The 15,109-nt window shown below is 42.7% G+C and overlaps 1 protein-coding gene across 5 annotated transcripts in view; it reads right to left on the bottom strand.

Annotated features, from left to right (window-relative positions):
• Positions 1–4,458: 4,458 nt before the first annotated feature.
• Positions 4,459–15,109, bottom strand: part of l1cam (L1 cell adhesion molecule) — a 162,491-nt gene continuing 151,840 nt past the window's right edge. For 2 of the 5 annotated variants that reach the window (XM_008103896.3, XM_008103899.3), the window contains 4 exons: positions 13,590–13,718; positions 12,053–12,125; positions 10,442–10,453; positions 4,459–6,687 (listed from right to left, as the gene is read on the bottom strand). In XM_008103896.3, the coding sequence (XP_008102103.1) occupies positions 6,459–6,687; positions 10,442–10,453; positions 12,053–12,125; positions 13,590–13,718 (443 nt within the window). In that variant the 3' untranslated portion in view covers positions 4,459–6,458. The remainder of the gene's footprint in view (positions 6,688–10,441; positions 10,454–12,052; positions 12,126–13,589; positions 13,719–15,109) is intronic. The other 3 variants (XM_008103897.3, XM_008103898.3, XM_008103900.3) reach the window with 3 other exon arrangements.

The following is a 15,109-nucleotide window of genomic DNA, read 5'->3' as shown; positions in this document are numbered from 1 at the left end:
ATTTTCCTGACCCTTAGACATGATGCGTTTGTATGAGATTTTGTCCCTCTTCTTATGAGCTGCTCATTGACCGTAATAAAGCGAAGAACAACTCCCATCAGCTCCAGTCATGATGTCTAATGATGAGGAATACAGAAGTTGTAGTCTAGCATCGGGAAGAGGGCCACATAAAATGACTTAAGTTTGACACTTGTTAACTATGTTAGTTAACACTTTAAATATTTCATGGTCCATGGTCCACAAAGGTTTATACTTTAACAAGTTGGTTAGTTGTTGAGTCTTTTGGTTGGTTTTGCTACAAATACATGGCTACAGCCTTGGAAATCTTAAATACAAGTTAAGTATCCCTTATCCAGAATCTGAAATATTCCAAAATCCAAAATTGTCCACATGGGTGGCTAAGATGTTGACAGCTTTGTTGTGGTTCGATGTACAGAAAATTTTGTTTTGTACACAAAACTATGTATGAAATTACCTTCAGGCTATGCATATAAGGTGTGTATGAAACATCCATGGATTTCATGTTTAGACTTGGGTCTCATCTTTGAGGTATCTCATTCATCTCATACAGATGCAGATATTCCAACCCCCCCCCCCCCCTCCCAAATAAAATCAATAACATTTCTGGCCCCAAGCATTGTAAAAGATAATCAACTTGTGTATTATTCATCTTCATTTTGAGAATCTGAAATACAAAAAATGTCCCTTACCCACAACAACACAGAGATTAGCCAAAAGAGCAACCCCAACACAGAGAAGTCTACATCTTATCAGACTGCAAGAGATCTGAAAAAGGGAAATGCTCTAACATTTTCTCTCTTTTTTTTCTTTAGCCATGTGTGGTTAGTCTCAATATCCCAAAGGCTTTTTATACTATAGTAATGTCATCCTGAAAAGCAAATATATATTGTATTGGACACCAATTGGAATCAAAAGCCATCTTTTACGTTTTGTTACCATCAAATCGGACACAAGGGGGAGACAGACAGTTTGGCCAGCTCACAGAGTGCCCTTCAGTTTCCGTCCCACCATTTAATCAAGGACAAACATTAATCTGTGATTAATGCTTCACTTGATTACCCTGCCAATTAAACTGAATAAAGCTTGCTCCTCTTGCCCTCCTTCCCTTAATGTGTCAGAACAGTTATCCAAGTGGGAAGCTGGCCTTCCTAAGGAGACTCCTGAGGTTTTTAGAACAGGCAGAAGCACTGCCTACCCATTTTTAGTGGCTCATTTGATTGGACCAAGATGGCAGAGTGACAATGCTCAGCTAAATCCAGTTTTACATGAGGGGACAGCTATGGAGAATAGGGTTCTCGGTTGAGTTTAAGGCTCAGATTTTCCCTGGCTTACTTGCACTAGCAAGGTGCTGTGGTGTCGATCACATGAGGTGACACCATCAGAAGATATCATATACATACAAGGCAGCTACAACTTTCCGCTAGTTTATATTTTGGAGGTTCCAGTACAGAGCTGCCATTATTATCCAATTACAATTAGAACCTCATGATTTTGTCTTCACACACTAAAAGAACTCAATGTGGTTTTTGTTACTCCTAAACCACTGAGCTGTTGAACTTACTGACCAAAAGGTCGGTGGTTTGAATCTGGGGAGCGGAGCAAGCTCCTGCTGTTAACCCCAGCTTTTGCCAACCTAACAGTTCGAAAACATGCAAGTGTGAGTAGATCAGTTTGTATCGCTCCAGCTGGAAGGTAACGACACTCCATGCAGTAATGCCGGCCACATGATCTTGGAGGTGTCTACAGACAACGCTGGCCCTTTGGCGTAGAGATGAGCACCAACCCCCAGAGTCGGACACAATTAGACTTAATGTCAGAGGGAGATCTTTACCTTAGGCCTTTATAGTTGTTGGTTTTGTCAAATAATCTCATATTTTAGCAAAGATACTATGTGATATGGTCTTCTTGGTCTGCTACAGGAGGAAGTCCATGGAGTGGGTGACACTGTGAGTTACTGTTCTGGGTGATGCCAACCATAGTGATATCATTGCATATGTGTTCTCTACATTCAAAGAATGTTGCTTGTATCAAGAAGTGTCAAAAAGTCTCGAACAACCCCTACCTTCAAATGAAGTGAGATGGTCCCAAAGCAGGTTGGCCTCCTTTGAGAGACCTGGATTTGAGATACTGTGGGGACAGGACCAGCTCAGAGGAATAGCTTGGTATCTTTCAGTGAATTTTGAATTATGAAACATTGCCCTGTGGCTTTTTTGATTGAGTCAACCCACCTGTAATGCAGTCTCCCTCTTTTTCACCACGTCCCAAAGCATCAGTGGGGTTTTGTCGTTTGTGTGACTTCATGTTTTCAGGGGGAGTTTATTTTTGCCTCTTTTGTGGCTTGCCAAAGATTACCTAGTGGAGTGGCTCCCAACCTTTGATCCTCCAGGTGTTTTGGACTTCAACTCCCAGAAATTTCTGCCATCTTACCATTTGTTAGGAATTGTGGAAGCTGAACTCCAAAATACCTGGATGACCAAAGGTTGGAAACCACTCACCTAGTGGATTCCCATGGTTAAGAGGGAATTTGAACCCTGGTCTCTAAAGTCATAATCCAATGTGTAAACGCTTCATTTTCTGAGAGGTCATGCCATTGTATGATTGTAATATAACTTGTAGCTCAGAGACACTGACATCAACTGTTGTACAGGCATAAGACCACTGTTGTAGGAGCTTCCATAAATGTGTCTAGCAGTGAGTAGGGAGTTTATTTATTTATTTACAGTATTTAAATTCCGCCCTTCTCACCCCGAAGGGGACTCAGGGCGGATCACATTACACATATAGGCAAACATTCAATGCCTTTTAACATAGAACAAAGACAAACATAGGCTCCGAGCGGGCCTCGAACTCATGACCTCCTGGTCAGAGTGATTCATTGCAGCTGGTTGCAGCTGGTTTGCTCTCCCGCCTGCGCCACAGCCCGGGCCCGAGTTGGATTGACTCCCTGCACAACAGAAAAGTGCATGGCTGTAATGCCTGCTTACATTATTGTTTTGCAAGAATATGATCCAGTACAATAGTCTAGTTACACTTCTGCAGATTTATACTATGTGATAAGTGAACAGAATCTTGGCTAATATCTCCACTTTGGTGATGGGGGGGTCTGATAGAAATTTAAATAGGAAATAAAGTGGGAGATATCAGAATGCTCCTGAAAGCCCAAGGAGGTGGCCAGCAAAGCAATCCATCCCTTTTATTGTTTGGTATCTTCAAGTTGTTTCCAGCTTACGGCAACCGTATCACAGGGTTTTCTTGGCAAGATTTGTTCAGAGGGGATTTTTGGCTTTGCTTTCCTCTGACACTGAGAAAACGTGGCTTGCCTAAGGCCACACAGTGGATTTAATGGCTACATGGGGAATTCTAATGTTAGACTTTAGTGCTGCAGCCCATTACTGTTCCAAGTTGCCATCACTAATCCATGCAAAATTCCTTTGTCAGATGCCAGTGGCAATCCCTTGAACAGTTTAGATGGTCTCAGGATGAGGGCTGTAATACTCTCTCCCATTATATTTACCCCCCACCCTTAGGGCCCATTTCAAATTTCTCTGTCCAAAGAGGCAGTAAACTACAAATTTCCCATCTACAGAAGGAAATTCTTTTCATATGCACCTTGCCTTCTAATTGCTTGCCAGGGAGTCCATTATGAGTATTGCTGTCCAGTAAGAAGGAGAAAGATCCATACTCCAGACTGTTTGCAGGTTGAATTGAGATAATTTGTTATCCAAATGAGGAACACACAATGAACAAATGTTACCTTCATTTTGCCTTGAATATTGTCCCAAGAACACCTTGCAGATTTTGTGCAAAGACACTCTTCCCTCCAGAGTCATATGCAAAAAAATAAATAGCCAAAGGCAAATTCTGAGCAAAATCCTCAGGTTTCATTTTCCCCTAGCAACAGATATTAATAACAACCAGCCCATTTGCTTATCTGTCTCATGCTGTTTCCTCATCTATCTCATTACTGTCTGCATTGATTGGAAACGAATCTCCGGGGTCTCATGAAGAGAGCCTTTCCCATTATATGTTAACTGATACTTTACAAAGAATATATTAGAGGTGTTGGGAACTGAACATGAGACCTTCTGCATGCATGGCATGTGTGGTTTAGTGACTGACTGGGGGGAAATGATATTTATCAGCATTTGGTAACTTCTCATGTTGTTTTTGCCTTCAAGTTATTTCAGGCTTATGATGACTCTAGGGTGAAGTTATCACAGGATTTTCTTGGCAATTTTTTTTCGAGTGAAATTTGCCTTTGTATTTCTCTGAAACTGAGTGAGTGTGATTTGCCCATGGATTTCTATCCCTGAGTGAGGATCTTACCCTGGCCATAGCCATAATTCAATGCATAAAAGCACTACACCATGTTGGTTTTTGACTTCCCATTTAAGGCCATCATGAGTCTTAATTCCCCCATCATCACACCAAACAAGCTCCAATTTCAGCATTTATTTAACATTTTATAATTCTGTTTATATATACATATATATATTTATAAAAAGCCATCAAGAGAGAAAGGTAGATAGTAACAGACCTGACAAAAGATAAGAATACACAGGGCAAGAAGGCTTTGGGAAGGGAGATGGCATTACATGTCAGGAGAAAAAAGACCTTTTAAAGTGTGTGGTTTTTTCCCCTTCTTTTTTGTTTTTGTTTTTTATTTTAAATTCCAAGCCACCTAAATAGACCAACTAGAAGACTTCAAAACACCAGTTCTAAGACACCTAAAACAAACTCGAGCACAAGGGTTTGAAATATTTACAGACCAGGGAGAAGACAAGGATTCCTTTTATGTAGTTCAAAACATTGGAGTACTTTTACCATTATTATTATTTTTCTAATGATTTTTAAAAACCTTTTTATGCAAAAAAGCAAGGATTGGTTTCATCCCCGACAAGCAAGAGAGAGGGGGAAAAAGGTTACATTGGATGACAGTGGAGATGGGGCAGGGATTGATTCAGTGAACAAGAGGCCACTTTCGAAAGACAGAACGTGTCGCAAGGCAGCTGCGTGAGATGCATTCAAGAAGCAGGGGATTCTTGGGGTGTTATAACTGCTGTTTGGGGGGGGGCAAGGGGAAAAAAGGTGATTCGGTTGTTTGTGTGAAATGGTGGGGAATCATCCAGTGGACAGAACTGTGGGGTTTGGTTATCTGAAAAATGAGGGAGATGAATTCACGTGGCACCAAAGAAAGAGAAAGAAAAGGTGGGGTTCAGCACCAGAAGGCATCAGAGCTCTTAATAGTAGTTTTCAGACAGGATTTCAGGGCACCCTGGACTCTCTCAGACACTTAGCAGGTCTTCATCCGTCAGTAATGGTGGGCACTTTCCTTATGTACCCGATTGCATACCATTTCCCTCTGCAGCTTTTAGCTGAGGGGATTATTCCTGATGTATATGTACAGTTCATACAGGTTAATGGAAACAAAGGTCCAGCAGAACTGGCCAGTGCTCCAGGAGGGACTGAGGTGGGCCCTGGAATATGTTTCACGGCAGGCATGCAGGAGCAGAGGCTCAGAAGACAGGTTGAAGCCAGGGAGGTGTCCTCAAGGTAAAAAAAATTCAAGGCTGCTGTTTTGGGAAAGGTAAGGTTTGGAAAATGGGGGCAAAAACCCTTTTGGAAGGAGGATAAGAGAGATCACTGGAGTGGAGTTCAGGGGTCCAGCTGAAGCACACTTCCCAGTCCCTTATAGATAAAGTTGGCTTCATCTATAAGAAGTGGATGGTGGGAGAATGAATCAAAAGAATCCATCCCTTTTGACTCGCTACTCCAATCTTTTCTCAGCACACCAGGTCTGGCTTCCAGGCTTCTTTCTGGCCACCCTCCTTCTCTCAAAGGCCAGGGGAAGACCCTCTGTTTTTCCAGCCCTCTCTGTCCCACTGACTCCTCTGTCTCTTTTCCCTTCCTAAGGTGGGCATGAGAGTTGGCAGCATCAACTAACATGGACTCACTCCTTAGACCTGTACAAATACAAAATATTTCTGGGGCACCAATGGGAAATGGGGACTCAGGTCTTTTGGCAATTTTGAACCCTGAGCCCCCACCCTTAAGAAGCTCTGTTTGCCTCTCATTGAGACCACCCTGCCCTTTGATCTTGTCATTGCCCCACCTTCCCTGCCACACACACATACACACAGAATTTGGCTGAAGGAACTGGTTTGGGGAGGGGAGGGTGTGGAAATGAGAGGCTGACTTTGCTCAGGGTTGAGTGAATAGTTTTGGGAATCCCCTGATATTCTAACCCTCTTTGATTTGTGAAAGAGGGTCAGCAAGTAAACAAAGGGGTGTATTTCCCCAATCACCATTTGAGGGAGATAATTTCTTTGTTTCTTTCCCTTTGATGAGGAGGGGGATTGTCCCTATGTCCTCCCCCAATAATCCACAGGGAAATCCTCTTCCTCCAGGGATTCATCCTTTGGGAAAAGGCCCCATTCTTACTCCAGGGCAGTGACCACGTTGGTTGGGCTGGTGGCCCCAGAGCTGTCATTGCCCCCTCCCTCTTTGCCCTTTTGACCACTGTACTGGCCAATGAAGGAGCCGTCCTCATTGAACTGGACGTCCACGCTGCCTCCATAGTCTGCCAAGCTGTCATCACTTCCCAGGGCCTTGATGTCCCCATTCAGGGAAGGCTGGCTGCTGGTGAAGGGTTTCTCTTCATTATCACTGTGGGAAGAAAGGAGAGGAGAGTGATGAGAAGGAGGTAAAGGCAACAAAAGTGTCCTCAAAGGGTGCCAGTGTTGTTGTGTGGCATGCAAGACAGACATCGTGTGAAGGCATGGTTTGCATGACTCTATGTGAACTGCATGAAAAGGGGTGCAAAGCCAGAGAGCCAGCCCACCCATTACAGCAGAGGAAGCAGACCTTCCCCTGGGATCCAGGGTATCTCTCCTTTGTGAATCCATAGGCCTCTTTCTTTGGCAGAGAATACTGCATTTCTCAAGGAGCATCTGTATTACTACATCTGGAAAAACCTTTTAGCCAGCCAATTCTAGCCCCCACCCTTCCTCAAAAAAAAAAACCAAACTTTTACATATGTTTTGGATAGAAATGTCAAAGTCCCAGTCTTCATTTCCCTCTTGATTAGGATTCTCCTGCTATGGCAAAATCTAGTATCTTTCAAATCCAGGAAAGATATTCAGGGACAACTGTGTTAGACATAGAGAATCCACCCTGGACCAAGAAGAGTGCATTTTAGTGCTGCTAATGGAATTTACTACCCTTTGTCTCAGCCCCCACATGACCAAGAATGGGAGTGATCTTTGCCAGTATTAGTAAAGGTAAAGGTTTCCCCTGACGTTAAGTCCAGTCATGTATGACTCTGGGGGTTGGTGCTCATCTTCATTTCTAAGCCGAAGAGCCGGCATTGTCCATAGACACCTCCAAGGTCATGTGACTGCATGGAGCGCCGTTACCTTCCCGCCGGAGCGGTACCTATTGATCTACTCACATTGGCATGTTTTTGAACTGCTTATGTAAGTTAATTTTTATGTGTGTTTTATTGTAAGCCGCCCTGAGTCTCGTGTTGGGTGAGAAGGGTGGGATACAAATGTTGTAATAAATAAATAAATAAAATAGGTTGGCAGAAGCTGGAGCTAACAGCAGCTGCTCACGCCACTCCCGGGGTTTGAACCTGGGACCTTTTGGTCTGCAAGTTTAGCAGCTCAGTGCTTTAACCCACTTCGCCACCGGGGTTCCTTAATGCCAGTATTAAGATCCCTCCAAATCCACTGAACTACAATAGAAACAACATCTGACACAAAATGCAGGTATGTGATTCCCAACGCCATCACTGTTCTGTTTCTTCTCCTGCATAAATGTCTTTAAAAACAAATTTTACCTAGGGCTTCAAACGCTTGCATGAAGCGTTCTGTGCATTGTGGCTAACCAAGAAAGGCATCATTCTTTTGTGGATTTTTTTTTTAGGGTGGGTTAGGGGCTGCTTCCAGGCAGAGCTTGGAAAGTAATTGCTAAGAGCTATTTAGTCATGGGTGGTTACAAGCAATTTAGTTAAAAGATCTCAAATAAATACTTTGCTATAGTATCTCGGCTTTTAGTTTCCTGGTCTACCTAAAGTCCACTTCACATGTTCCAAAGAGGCTACACATGATGCACCTTCAGTAGACTTAGAGCCATATTTGCAGAGATGTCATGCTATTATTGGAGCCTGAATTGGACCATTCAAATGACATTTCTCTTTCCACCAGCTGAAATGGGGCACAGTGAGTCAAGAAGGCCTCTTATGCAAGAAAAAAGAGAGCAAAGAAATTAATGCAGGGAACTTTTCAGTGGCTTACACCTAGTGAAATTAGTCTGCTGCCTTTCCACTCTGCAGTACTTAACTGATATGACAAACCTGCTGCCAAAATTGGGATTTTTTCCTCTTGTAGCAGGGCTGCTACCTCTATATGACTAACCCATGGATGTTCTCAGACAGTTACCTCCTTGTCTCAAAGGCATTGAGCAAAAAGGAGGTAACTGTCTGAGAACATCCATGGGTTAGTCATATAGAGGTAGCAGCCCTGCTACAAGAGGAAAAAATCCCAATTTTGGCAGCAGGTTTGTCATATCAGTTAAGTACTGCAGAGTGGAAAGGCAGCAGACTAATTTCACTAGGTGTAAGCCACTGAAAAGTTCCCTGCATTAATTTCTTTGCTCTCTTTTTTCTTGCATAAGAGACCTTCTTGACTCACTGTGCCCCATTTCAGCTGGTGGAAAGAGAAATGTCATTTGAATGGTCCAATTCAGGCTCCAATAATAGCATGACATCTCTGCAAATATGGCTCTAAGTCTACTGAAGGTGCATCATGTGTAGCCTCTTTGGAACATGTGAAGTGGACTTTAGGTAGACCAGGAAACTAAAAGCCGAGATACTATACAACTCTATAGGCATGTATCACCAGAAGGAGAGAAAGTGAGAGCTAAGGGTACACTGTTGGACGTTTATGCTGTTCAGATGAAGCCTTAATGTCTATCAGCCAATTCGAATTACTACAATTGACTCCCCATCAAAACCAATGGGATCTCAAGGGGCTGATCATGACCATACCCACCCATTGTGTTTCAGTGATACTGGGTAATGACTGATAATACGCAGACTGTGTTCTGGTTCTCTTACATGCTGAAACATATTTCATTATTTTAATAATTTGGAGAAAACAAAATTACATTGTCACTATAAAAAAAGAACAAACTAAACACATACAAAAGAAAAAAGCTTTCAAAAGAAGACACAAATGGGTTAGAGTCCACTGTTTTGCCCAGTTCCTTAGCGCATTGGAGCATCCTAGTGCAGTGATGAGCAACCTTTTGCACTTGGTGTGTCGAAATTCGTCAAAAAACCTAGCATGACTTGGGTGGTGTGTCACTTTGAGAAAAAAAAAACATAATTTCACAAAATGTATAGTTTAAATAACAAAAATGTATAATTGTAATATATAACTGTATTTAATAAATCAAAAACTATTTACTACAATTATTTCCATGTACAACAATCTATGGTACTTCTTGCATTTTAAGCTTCACATAGTTTCCACACTGATTTCTCTCTATTCTAGTTTCAATATAGTCATGAATAATAATATAATAATATAATAGTAATAATATGATATACTACAATAATAATAGAATAATAATAGAATGATATAATTATAATATAATATAATGATATAAAATATATTAATAGAATAATATAATAATAGGATATAATAATAATCTATATACAGTATATATGAATGTACTGTTCATTTGTAGGATGGAGTAAACAAAAAAACAACTGGATGAAATGACACCAAATTTGGCCAGCAAACACTTAACAACCCAAGAGGTGATCACCGCGTGTCAGCAAAAATGGCTAGACGTGTCAGTGCTGACACGCGTGTCATAGGTTCGCCATCACTGTCCTAGTGGGCTGAGCCTGGCTTAACTGTTCTCATGGAAGGAGACAAGCATTTCCTAATTCAATAACAGTTATGCTTTGAGCCAGCCTTAAGTGAAGGGAGGACACAGAGCAGAATCTTACAAGATTTTTCACACTCTGAACTCTTCATCCAGTGAAATAATCTGGCATATATCATTTGAATAATTGCTTGCTCCCATTTTAAAACAAGCAAACATTTTCACAAGATATGAAAAGATGAGTACTTTAACAGAAGTCTGGGATACACCGCCCACCACAATGGGGAATGCTTTAAATTTACCTACATTTTATGTATTTATATTATGACTAGTCATTTCATCCTATTTTTTTAAACAGTATTTGAGTCTTGTGAAAATGTCCTCAATTTTGCCATGGTACAATCAAAACTGCAAATGTGTGTGTCTGAGAGGGGGGGGGAGCAAGGAAACATGTGAGGGTCTTATCCAGCCCCACCTTCCACAGGCAACATGCAGTCCCAGCATAGCCCCCTTTCCCTCTTACCTCTCCAGGGATCTGTGTTAACAATGCAAGATTGGGGGGAAGGGGGGAGGAGAAGAAACAAAGAAAGAACTAGTGTCAGATTTTTTTGAGGAGGGGGAGATGGGGCAGTCAGTAGAGGATAAAGGGCAGAAATGTATGCATGGGAACAAGCACACAGATTAAGGATAAGGACTGTTAAACATGCCCTCTCATTCTATGCACATCTCACCTCTTTGCCATACCCTAGGGACCAACCCTGAGCCAATCTTTTCATGTACCACCCCAGCTTTGCCTGACCCTTTGTTGGTTTATTTGCTTATGGACTGCTTCAACTCTTCCTCTTGATCACCTCTGTTATAGATTAAAGCATGAACAGCCTAAATATCTTATATAGACACCCAGCCTGCTCTTAGGAGCAGAATTCAAAACGATCTTAACATATTAGAGAGATGGGCCAAAACTAACAAAATGAAGTTCAACAGGGAAAATTGCAAGAAATTCCACTTAGACAGAAAAAAAATGAAATGCAAAGATACAGAATTGAGGGGAGGGGTACCTGGCTCGATAGCAATACATATGAAAAAGATCTTGGAGTCCTTGTGGACAACACGTTACACATGAGCCAACAATGGCATGCAGTAGCTTATGAAGTCAATGGGATTTTGGCCTGCATAAACAGGAGTCTAGTGTCCAGATCCAGGGAAGCTATGCTACCCCTCTATTCTGCCTTGGTTAGACCACACATGGAATCACATTGTGTCAAATTCTGGGCACTGCAATTTAAGGGGGATGTTGACAAGCTGGAATGTGTCCAGAGAAGGGTGACTGAAATGATCAAGCGGCTTAAAGAGCTGGGCATGTTTAGCCTACTGAAGGGAAGGGTGAGAGGAGACATGATAGCCATGTATAAATATGTGAGGGGAAGTCATAGGGAGGAGGGAGCAAGCTTGTTTTCTGCTGCCTTGGAGACTAGGACATGGAACAATGGCTTCAAACTACAGGAAAGGAGATTCCACCTGAACATCAGGAAGAACTTCCTCACTGTGAGAGCTGTTTGGCAGTGGAACGCTCTGCCCTGTAGTGTGGTGGATGCTCCTTCTTTGGAGGATTTAAAGCAGAGGCTGGATGGCCATCTGTCGGGGGTGCTTTGAATGCGATTTCCCTTCTTCTTGGTGGAATGGAGTTAGACTGGATGGCCCATGAGGACTCTTCTAATTCTATGATTCAATGATTCTAGAGGTTCTTTGTGGCTACTCCAGCATGACTCCATGGTAAATTTCTGGCAGAAATTGACCATCAAGTTGCAGTAGGGACCCTAAATATTCCTAGAAAGAACATTTTGATCAAATCTGCAAATCTACAGTGCAGGCTGTATATCTACTCCAGATGTGTGGACTGTAGTTACCATCAGCCAGCACAGTGAATGGTGAGGAAAGCTGGGAGCTGCAGTCCAACAACATCTGGAGGGCTACTGGAGTTGCATGCTGATCCAGAGAGACAAACAGGTATGGACTTAGAAAAGGTACATTGGTAATGGGGGGCCTGGGTCATCTTGTCTTTGGGATATGCCCAGCCCAGGCCTGTGTTGCCCTCAGCCATTCACAGAAGCATCACCACATCTCTGCCTCATACCTGTACTCTCCAAAGGTCTCATCCTTCATGGGCCTGGCCTCCGAATCGACCTGGGTGTCTTCTTTGTCTTTAACTAGATTAGAAGAGAACATATATGAAATGAGATGAAAGCAGTGGTGGGAAGGGACCATCCAAAGCAGGGGTTTGGAAGTGGGAGCAGGCAGGGTCTACGGGGTGGGATCTGCAGAAGAGGACCCATGTTGGGAAAAGAAAGAGGAGTTGTATAGCCTCTCACCTCTCTTTTCCTTCACATAAAGGTGTTTGAGGAAAAGCTCATGGGATCCAAAGGTTTGAGTGCTAGCAAAAACAGGGTGTTCACAATGGACAGCAGTTTTTCAGAGAGCTGAAGGCAGCCATGACAGGGAAACATGGTGCCTATGGACTACAACAGGAATGGAGAACTGTGCCTCCCTTTAGCACCATTGGAATAAAACATCCCCACCACTAGCTATACTGGCTAGGGCTGATGGGAATTGTAGACCCAACAATATTTGGGAGTGACAAGTACCCAAATCCACTTATGCTCCACCTCTAAAAAAACTGCTCATTGTATTTTGAAAAAAATGTAAACTCTCTTTAATAAAAGACAATGGTGCAATCTATAAATGGTTCCATCACACTAGTTTCAAGTCCTTGAAAATCTATAATTCTCCAGCCTGCAGCTTTACATGGTCTCAGAACAGGAAGTCTTTCCTCAAGGCAGAGCTGGGAATCATCATTGAAAAAGCTGACACACATAGTCGGAAATGGCAACTAATTCATTGCCATTCACTTTTATTCAATGGCAAAAATTGCAATCGTAACACATGTTACTTTTAAATTATATTTTTAATATAATTTTAATATATTTTTAATTTCTTCATGAGATCTGCCAACATTAAATCTTCAGAGAAAATGGGCAATGTTACTCATATACCCCAAATCTTTTTTACCTCATTTCCACTGCAATGCTTCCGAAATAAAATCGCTGTCCAAGGTTACTTCCCAGCAAAGCAAGAAATGAGGAATGACAGCGCTTTCACATATTACTTTCAAGCTTGAAATAAGGGTATTATCAGCAACACAAAAAAGTAAGCCACGTTTTAGTAGTCTTGGCTTCCCTGTAAAGAGCCCTGGAAGTTGTCATTTTCAGAGCTCACTGCAATCAGACAGAGCAGCTTTTATGAACTGCACTTTCCAGTTGACCTTGACGGAAGCAATGATGGCTAATCCCATTTAAATCCCAGCCATGGGGCAACCTCCTCTGCATTGAGGGTCATTCAACCCAGCCCAGCCCATCCGGTCAGACATTGGACCAAAATTTGGGACATGTGAGTCTCCATGAGTTTAACTTCGTCAGCGCCCTCCCCATCTTGCAGGTTCAGCTTTCTCCTCCAGTAAAACGAGAACGATAACAACCTACCTCACAGGACTGTTGTGAGGACGAACGGCACCAGGCACACTAAAAGCACTACATAACTGCTAAGTGATAATAGCCTGGGGGGAGGCCCTCGGGGGTCTGCTGCGAGGTGCTAGGGTGGGGCTGGGGGCACCTCACCCGAGTACTTGCCGCCCTTGCTGCGCTTGATGAAGCAGAGAAGCACCAGGACCAGGACCAGGAGCACAATGGCACTGACAAAGCCGACGAACCAACCTTGCGCCGCAAAGCTCCGGAAACTCTCATGAACTGGAAGGAAAGGACACAGAAAAAATTAAGATTGACAAAACATAAAGTGGTGGGTAAAAGGTGGTCCTATCATCACTGGCTTCTCCATCCTTGTTGTAGTTGTGTGCCTTCAAGCTGATTCCAACCTATGGCACCTCTGTCTAGCTGAGCAAGTTATTCAGAGATTTGACCTTGCCTTTCTATAAGGCAGAGGGGAGTATAACTTTCCCAAGGTCTTCCTATGAGTTTCCATGTAGGGATAGGAAGGATCTCAGTTGTTACTAGACTTAACATTGACTCTGGCCAATGGCCATCCTATCCTAATACTTTTCTGACTGGATTTCTTCAGAGGGAGGTTGCCATTGTTTTCATCTAAAGTTGAAAGGATGTGGTTGGTTGAGAGCATCCAGTGGGTTTTCCATAACCAAACAAGTATCCAAACTTGATGTATGGTAAGATGTAGATCATTACGCCACACTGGTTCCCATTCTCTTTGTAGCCAAATTTGAAGAAGAACCCAGGATCTCCGACACTGTTTAATGTGAAAAAGACATATTTTTCAAAACCATAAGGTAAAGGTTTCCCCTGACATTAAGTCCAGTCATGTCTGACTCTGGGGGTTGGTGCTCATCTTCATTTCTAAGCCGAAAAGCCGGCGTTGTCCGTAGACACCTCCAAGGTCATGTGGCCGGCATGACTGCATGGCGCGCCCTTACCTTCCCGCTGGAAGGTACCTATTGATCTACTCACATTGGCATGTTTTCAAACTGCTAGGTTGGCAGGAGCTGGAGCTAACAGCGGCCGCTCACACCTCTCCCGGGGTTTGAACCTGGGACCTTTCGGTCTCCAGCTCAGTGCTTTAATGCACTTCGCTACCGTATCTGAGGCTTTTTGTTTGATTTTTTTTTCATTTTTGGGTATTCCATGCAGCTTCCAGAGAGGCCCAGAGATAGTCATCTGGCCCCTGGATCTTCTGCAGCAGTCCAGCCCTGACCTAGTAGCTACCCAACTCTACAGTCCGACTACCAAGAATGCTTCCATCCGGTATGTCTGGCAATATATGGAGAAGCAATGGTTTAGAGATAGGGAAAAACTATCACTTTCATTTTCTCACACATTTGAAATGTTAAAGCTTTATGGTAAATTCTTCAAAAATGAATGGATTGGAAATACCCCTTCCAATTGACACCTTCCAAAATCAGTTAACACAAATATTCCTACAATAGAAAAAGAGAGAGAAAACTTAGTAGCCTAATTCTAAGCCTAGGGCTAAATACATTGAAATTGAAAACAATGTTTTTCAAAGTTAGCCCTGGTAAACATATATGAATGGCAAATAAAGCCTACAGCTAGTAGGTGGACAATCTCCCACCTAAACTACCAAGATCAGAGGGATACCCTAAGAGTATGTT

Source organism: Anolis carolinensis, chromosome 2 (genome assembly GCF_035594765.1).
Source record: "Anolis carolinensis isolate JA03-04 chromosome 2, rAnoCar3.1.pri, whole genome shotgun sequence".
In the NCBI taxonomy this organism is placed as follows: domain Eukaryota; kingdom Metazoa; phylum Chordata; class Lepidosauria; order Squamata; family Dactyloidae; genus Anolis; species Anolis carolinensis.
This window is presented reverse-complemented; position numbering and strand designations above follow the sequence as displayed.